Source organism: Gymnoscopelus microlampas (assembly GCF_963454915.1).
Source record: "Gymnoscopelus microlampas genome assembly, chromosome: 17".
NCBI classification, from domain to species: Eukaryota; Metazoa; Chordata; class Actinopteri; order Myctophiformes; family Myctophidae; genus Gymnoscopelus; species Gymnoscopelus microlampas.
The window spans coordinates 39,752,323-39,760,767 of NC_139954.1; the positions used below are offsets into that span (position 1 = coordinate 39,752,323).

The window sequence follows — 8,445 nt, forward strand, 5'->3', positions numbered from 1 at the left end:
TTTACTCCACTACAATTATTTGAAAACTTTAGTTACTAGTTGCTTTGCAGATATAAATTATTACATTATAAAACATAGATTAACCACTTTAGCCCTATTTATACCTAGGCTATTTTCAAACAATGTAGTACTTTTACTTTTGGTACTTTAAGTACATTTTGATACCAATATGTTTTACTCAAGTACATTTTTAATTCCGGACTTTTACTTGTAACAGAGTACTTCTACATTGTAGTATTGATATTTTCACTTAAGTAAAACATTTGAGTACTTTTTCCACCACTGGACAGGGGGAGGCTATTGCAAATGGAGTTGAATAGATTCCAGATGAAAACCATGATATACACCGTAGCCGCTAGAAAGTAAGCGATCTGAAGCGACAGCGTGGGGACTGCGTGGGCCAGAACCGGGGGGCTGCTTTCCCTAAAACTTTATGGCCCGTGAACCCATAGCGAGATCCTCCGACCACAGCATCCTCCGAGCCGGTGACAGGTAGCGGAAACTGTGTCCTTGTGCCTCGCGGCGGGCGGCGGTATACGATCTATCTGGTCATAAACAATCACACTTGGCAGCCAATCGCGCGGTCGCGGTCTCTTTCCTCATCAACCTCCCCTATGGGTTCGTCCTGTAACCTGTGCCAGCTGTCCGGGGGCAGATCTATGAGAGTTCACCTGATTCGGATGCTATCAATGCATAGAATGGGAGATTATCACGTTCTATCAGACCATTGAATGGGCGAAGTAGGCGACCTACCGTCTACCCCGCGATTTATCAGACCATTCAGTGGGCGTAATCAGGAGCTACTGACCTACCGACGGAGATGACTTAAATACTTTAGTTTCGGTTTTGGTTTTGGTTGTTTCGGTTTCGGACCATGACGGAGGCGCGCAGTCTCAGGCGAGGTGGAGCCCCGCGACGGGCCACCGAAGGAGCTAAGGCGACTGAGTTGCCGTCCGGAGCGGTGCGACCCTCGCCTGTGCCTACTCAGCGCCGTTCGAGTTATGTACCGATATGGACAGAATCGTAAATATTGTTGTGGGGACTGCTCCGCCTCCGTCGGTAGGTCAGTAGCTCCTGATTACGCCCAATGAATGGTCTGACAAATCGCGGGGTAGACGGTAGCTCGCCTACTTCGCCCATTCAATGGTCTGATAAAACGTGATAATCTCCCATTCAATGCATTGATAGCATTCGAAGCCGGTGGAGAGTTAGGACTTGGCAGGCTCTCTCAATGTCTCCTCTAAGGCCAGATCGAATGGCTTTTATCATGTCCAAATAGTCCGTGGGACTCGTCCGCGCCGAGGGGGAGGCACAGGCGTACGAGGTTTGCCAAAGAAGATGGCTTTTTATGGCTTTCGCAGTGTCGCCGTTCAGGGTCGGAAAACCTTGTATGTACAAATCTGTTACCGTGTTACTTAATCGCTTTCAGCCCGGGCGCGGCCCTATTTTTAGCCATGTCATTGAGAGCATTTTTCAAACTTGTTCAAAAGTAGTGAAAATAGCAGATCTACAAGCTGATGCGACATGTGAGCTTATAGGTTGGCTATTGCTAGGTTTGCGCAACACTGTTGTACAAAGTCTAAAAGTATAAATTGACTAGCATTAACCCATTGAGTCCGGGAACGCATCTGTGTCATTTTTAGATTTCTTTGGCTATTCAAAACTAGCAGATATGAGCCTGTAGATCTGCTGTTTTTGAGAAATCGTGAACATTTGTGCAAATCTTTGAATATATATAGTTTTAAAGCAAACATTTTGAGATGGGGGTCCGTGGCCAAATACATATCTAAAAATGTTTTCTAAATCCAAACAGTATGTTGCTATATCAGTGGTGCTCCAACCTTTCCATGTCAAGGACCCCCAAAATGATATATATTTGGCCGCGGACCCCCATCTCAAAATATGTTGTTCTAGGGACCCCCAGAAGCACAGATCAGAGTTCAAAATGTTCGCTTTAAATCATATATATATATATTCAAAGATTTGCACAACTTTTCCACGATTCTTCAAAAAAATAGCAGATCTACAAGCTCAGAGCGCGGCACCGAGTGCCACGCTCTGAGCTTGTAGATGTGCTATTTTTGAATAGCCAAAGAGGTCTTAATGCATTAAGGAGATACAAGGTTCCTTCCCAGACAGCGCTAGTATTTAGTGCTTACTCACTGCAGCTCAGCTCCACTCATAAACAGGAAGCAGTGGCAGGAAGGAAGTCGAACCAAAGGAGAGGAAAGTGATTTTGAATCCAGTCTGATGCGAGAGCTGAACTCACGAAAACAACACACATTCTCACTAATGATGATCCCCACGGGGGCTGTGGGCTGTTTCGGAAGGCCCTGTTCTTCTTCATGCTAATCTCTGGGTTGAGTCAACATCCTGGAGAAGAAGAATCACAGCACGATGCCTAGATATTAGGGTCCAATGCCGATCCCGATTTTGGAGAGTCCTAGACCACTGATTACTATCATTTTGACTGATACTGTGTCAAAAAGTATAGAATCAATTTGAAAAACAAAAAAAAATAAAAATCTACACTACAAGCACACAACATGGCACAACACAACGCATCGGGAGCTTGTAGATCTATTTTTGAAAATAATAATAATAATTAAAACGTTGAAAAATATTCGCCGATAATGACATACCCAAAATAGTTCACCATCGGCTGCATAATTGCTGATAGGCTGGAGGAACAGGTCATCTTCTGAATATTAATGCACTCAAACACTGTTCAAATTCCACTAATATTTCTGACTGGCACTCACTTGGTCTGAGTAATAAGTTATTAATAATTATTACAAATCTAATATACCGTATAAGCACTGTAGCGCTTATATAGTATATTAGACTGCACTAATCCCACTTATAGTTAGATATATGATGTGCGTGGATAATAATCAGCAAATCCATCGTCTCCTGAGGAGTCATGGGTTTTTCATTGTCACAAGCGGAGGTACTGAGTCTGGCAAGATTTGCAGAGCTAAACGTGTAAGAGACAAATCCAAAGTCACCGTCACACTAATTGAGCGACAGATTGTTTCATTTAAATGATTAAAATTGGGACCGAATCCCTGGCACACGCATTGCTCTGCTGTCTTGGCGAGGGATAGAGACATGTGGCAGTCTTGAATCTTGACTCACCCAGAGGCTGTGTGTGAAACAATAACAGAAAGATCCTGATCATGCCGTTTACATTTAAGTAATAAGGTCGATGCATGTAAATTAACCCATTAAAGCCGGGAACGCATCTGTGGGTCATTTTAAGATTTTTTTTGGGCTATTCAAAAATAGCAGATATACAAGCTTTTTTGAAAAAGATATACACTATTTTTGAAAAATCGTGAACATTTGTGCAAGTCTTTCAATATATATACATTTTTAACTCAAATATTTGCTTCTGGGGGTCCCTGGAACTAAATATTTTCAGATGGGTTTCGAGGCCAAATACATATAATTTTGGGGGAACCACTGATATTATAGAAACATAAGCGTTTCCGAAAACTGTTAAGATTTAGAAGACATTTGTAGAATCCCCCAGAAGCAAAGATTTGAGTTAAAAATGTTCGCTTTAAAAATAAATATATATATATTCAAAGATTTGCACAAAGTTTCCACGATTTTTCAAATAGCAGGTATACAAGCTCATAGCGCGGCACTCGGTGCCATGCTATGAGCTTGTTTATCTGCTATTATTGAATAGCCAAAGAAATCAAAAAATTACACAGATTCTTTCCCGGTCTAAATGGGTTAAAGTGACTTGCGATTTGGCATCCGAGCTCAGATGATGCATCCTGGGGAATCATTGTCCATCAGTATTAACTGTTCCAAAGACACCCTTGGCTCCACAAATCGGAGAATTAACCACATGAACCCTAGCGTAATTCCATTCTGGGCATGTCATAATAAATAGGGAAAATAGGCCAAAAAAATCTATTTGACGAACAACAAAGCGTAGGATTTAAGTGGTTAAAGGAACCATAATCTTATCACCAGAGACAAAATCCACGGAAGCAAATCTTAACCGCATTTCCACAGATAAACGAGACTTCACGCCTTATCAGTTCAATAGTTCTCTACAGTTTTTGGACCACGGCGCAGAAACGGGGCGTCCAGAGGAATTGTGTGTGTGTGAGCGTGAGGAATTTCTAAGGAGTCTGTGGCCTTTTCATGCAGACTGAAGTGATTAACACCATCCTCCCTCCTGCCTCTCAAAGCAGCTTTCTCTCTCTCTCTCTCTCTCTCTCTCTCTCTCTGTGTACTCCAACCTCTCTGTACTGCCAAGCCCAGTGCCTGGCAGCCTTCTCCGCTCGCGGCGCATTAGGATGCAAAGCGCTCCATGTCGAGGGAGAAGGGGAAGGCTAACAAAAGCGCTTTAGTGTAGCAAAAACAAGCCCATCGGTGCATGCGCCCGTGAAAAGATCTGTGCGTCTGCTCTCGGCTTGCACCGACTCCCTGCGGCTCTCGCGTGTTGCTCCCCAACACCCAAGTAAAAAAAAAAAGAAAGTGAAACAAATAAATATATATATAAAAAACAGAATCCCGGGAGTGCCTTACTCAATGTATTCCCCCTCTCATCCCTTCTTTCTCCGTCCCTCTCCCCCTCCCCTCCCTCCCCCTCACCATCCTCCTCATGCTGCATGCAGGTCCAAATTGCTTCGCCGGAACGACGATCATCCCGGCCGGCATCGAAGTGAAGGTGGACGACTGCACCATCTGCCGCTGCCACAACGGGGACTGGTGGAAACCGGCGCAGTGCCTGCGGCGGGAGTGCCTCAACGGCCAGTCGTTGTCATAGAGACCCCCCCCCCCCCATCACGGAGGGGAAAGGAAAGGACGGACGGCGGCAAAGCATCGTGGCGAGGGCCCGCTGGCCCACTGCGCGTTGCCATTTTGTAATGATCGACAGGAAGAGAGGAGCACAATTCCTTAAGCAAACCTGAGGCTTGCGTTGGTGCAGCCTAGAGAGACGCTTTCTCGCGCGAGAGCGGCGGATTGTTGGGCCACTGCTGGACGGAAAAAAGGACGGAAGTTTGTCTCGAGAACTCTTTTCACCTTTCCAGTTTTAACCGTTGCTATATATTTTCAGAGATGGACTCGCTTTGACTTTGCTGCTCTCACTCACACACACACACACACTGAAGTTTATATCTTTATCACAAACTCTTTCCTAACCCATTGGCGCCGATGAAATGCTCTGTTGATTTTCTGTGTACGTCATCCCCGCCTCGTTGTAGTTGTCGTCACGATCACGCAGGTGTTGTGAAAAACCTACAAACGGCAGGTGAAATACACAGTAAGCACACAACTTGGGGCGTATCTTTCTTTTCCTGTAGGGATCGATATATACCGATGGGAACGGAACGCTGCAAAGCTTTGCTAACGTCTCACAACCTTAGCTTAACCACTTGAACCACCTAGCATCCCTATTCTGGCGGGGAAACGTTCGGCAAAAATGGTAGATAAAACATCTCACGTGGCGGTGTGACCACGTTGTGAGCTTGTAGATCAGCGGCTATATTTGCCGGAGAGATCTGGTGTAGGGGGCAAAAAGAGACCGAGTACACAGCCAACCCCGGCCAACTAAGTATTAGTTTGCTAGAGAGGGTTTGAGTGGTTAAGAGCTTGTTTACAAGATGCACATAATCACACACAGACAAACATTTTGTGTCCTTATATGGCTTTTTTGTGCTTTCCACTATGGCAGGAAATTATTACTTAGATGCTGCTCAGTATTCTTGTTGTCAAACCCAGCAATGTGCATACGGTACCATGATTTGTGACATCATAAGCCATGACAACATAGTTTCAAGCCCTGTCTGTGGTTATAGGGTAACATAGGCCGAAGTAGTGGGGGGGGGGGGGGGATTTGACAAAGCGACAGGAAAGATTTAGCCAGCCAGCAACGATCACAAATCATCTGTGAAGTAACGCAACCCCCCCGGAAGCCGTGGGTGGACAACGTTTTCTAACACAGAGTCAACCCAACTCTGGGCAATCCCTTTTTCGCTTAATTGCCCTTATTGTTTTCCCCCGCGGTCCATATCCACCAAAAAAATATTCCTACTAACAGCTTGAACTTGTTATCTAAGCAATTAGTGAGCCAAGAGCAGGCTGCTTTAATTTCCCTTAATCAAGGAGTATTCTGTGATAAATCACCCGGCTGGAGGCTTGGCACCACAACAGCACCCTGCATTCAGAGATCACTTGGCACGAAGCGGGAGACAAAACGGGGCAAATCTACATATGTCTTCGTGCTTTAAGAGCGGCGTTCAGAGCACATTATTCACATGCATGAACACATGCACACACACACTTTAATCATCACACACACACACACACACACGCATAGCTCATTTCAGTTCATCTTAACCCATTAAGACAGGGAACGCATCTGTGTCATTTTTAGATTCCTTTGGCTATTCAAGAATAGCAGATCTACAAGCTCATATTTTTGAAAAACGAACATTTGTAACTCAAATGTTTGCTTCTGGGGGGGTCCCTGGAACAAAACATTTTGAGATGGGGTCTGCGGCCAAATACATGCCGCGGACCCCCATTTCAAAATATTTTGTTCCAGGGACCCCCAGAAGCAAAGATTTTAGTAAAAAATGTTCGCTTTGAAAAATATATATATTCAAAGATTTGCACAAATTTTCACGATAAAAAAAAAATAGCAGATCTACAAGCTCGTAGCGCGGCACTCGGTGCCGCGCTATGAGCTTGTAGATCTGCTATTTTTTTATATGTAGCCAAAGTATAAAATATGGATGAAGTGGTTACACAGATGCATTCCCGGATTTTAATGGGTTAATAGTGTTGGTCCCCACACTGCACCATGTGAAGCACTTAAGGCACTAAGAAACTTGACGAGACAAAAGGCTGTTGCTCGCCACTCCTCTTGCTATAGATTATACAATAGATTTCCTGTTTTGCCACCTCCTCCATCTATCTGCATAGCCCAGACACTGCGGCGGGTGGCTGTAACACCGGCTAACATAACTTAGGACAAGACTAATGCATTGGGGCTTGATAGATTCCAATTTCCAGGTTGGCTTTTAAGAGTTAAGGCAAACACTCTCCCGACAAACCCCACCTATCCTGGGCCCCCAACACATCACCGCTTTTTGAGATGATAAATACGAGTCATTAATTCAAAGGTGAATTCTGGTGTAAGCTCGCACTATTCATCACCAGGATTTTTTTCCCCTCCTTTTTTTTCCATTTCCAGAAAATCCGTCCCTGTTAACCTTACAGACCCTATTTCTGGGGCTGTGATGGATGGGCTGTTTAATAACGGCTCCCAGCGCTCTGTAATGAGACAGAAATGAACATAGCATGAGGACCCCCAGACTAAAAAGAGGTGGCAGGACAGGAAAAAGGGGAGCGGAGGACCACGTCACTTTAAAAGCCACTAAAACACATTATTTTTGGGAGTGCAAGGGCTCGCGTTCTGCATAGCCTGCAGTGTACTTCGAAGGAATGCAGATCCCGAACGATGCCAGGTTTGTGGGTCTGAGGCCGATACCTGATATTTTGTCAAAAAAGTGCCACATTTTCTAATCAATTTGATTAGTTTATTTTTGAAAAAATTCAACTTATAAGCAAACAGAAATACAAATAAACACAACAAATCTTTCTGATAGGTAAAAAACTAAAGCGAATTAAGTAAACTTCAAGATATGAAAATAATATTTAACTTTAATTACAAGGTATAACAAAATACACACATGATCTGAATTTTATTCAACCACTTATTCAAATATATCCTAATATTTTTAAAAATTAGCCTATATACACAAGCTCACAATTAGGGTTGCCATATCTGCTTATTATAATTTCCCCGCAAGATTTTATTTGAAATTAGCCGATCTACAAGCTCACAACGCGTCGCATCGTGACGCGTTGTGAGCTTGTAGATCGGCTATTTTCAAATATCTGATGGATATGTTAAAGTGCTCATGTGGCCCATAATCGCTTCTTTAGGGCCGGTTTTCCTAGACCTGTTTGCTTGTTTCTCTCACAGAATCTGGCAACACTGCTCACAAACGCATCATGCTCATGCTGTAAGCTTGTAGATTGGCTATTTTTGAAACGTGTGGAACAATTCTGAAAACCACACTATCGGCTACATAATTGCAGAAAACGATCCTCAAAAAAGTCAAATAATATCGGTCTGGGTGGAGTTCGATCGGAGGGTACAAAAATCGTAGCCCGGGTCATTTTCTACCATTATATAAACTGCAATGATTTAACGTCTCTCACTCTTAGAAAGACAGGCCTCATCCATCTGGCTTGAGACGCACTGGTCTGCAGACAGTTATGAAACTGATGTCTATGTTTTATCAATCAGTCTCAGTACTTCAGGCTTTTTTTTTGATTAATGGGGGCGTTTCGCTCATGTTAATTACTTTAAGTGTCAAAGGATTATTGAGTATATATATAGACGTG

At 43.6% G+C, this 8,445-nt stretch overlaps 1 protein-coding gene across 1 annotated transcript in view; it reads left to right on the plus strand.

The window, feature by feature from the left end:
- The window catches only part of vwc2l (von Willebrand factor C domain containing 2 like), a gene marked incomplete at its 5' end in the record, with an annotated part of 43,414 nt that extends 38,339 nt beyond the window's left edge, over positions 1–5,075 (plus strand). Inside the window, one exon of the mRNA XM_084084754.1 lies at positions 4,641–5,075. Within this exon, the coding sequence (XP_083940880.1) occupies positions 4,641–4,792 (152 nt within the window). The 3' untranslated portion in view covers positions 4,793–5,075. The remainder of the gene's footprint in view (positions 1–4,640) is intronic.
- Between the last annotated feature and the right edge of the window lie 3,370 nt (positions 5,076–8,445).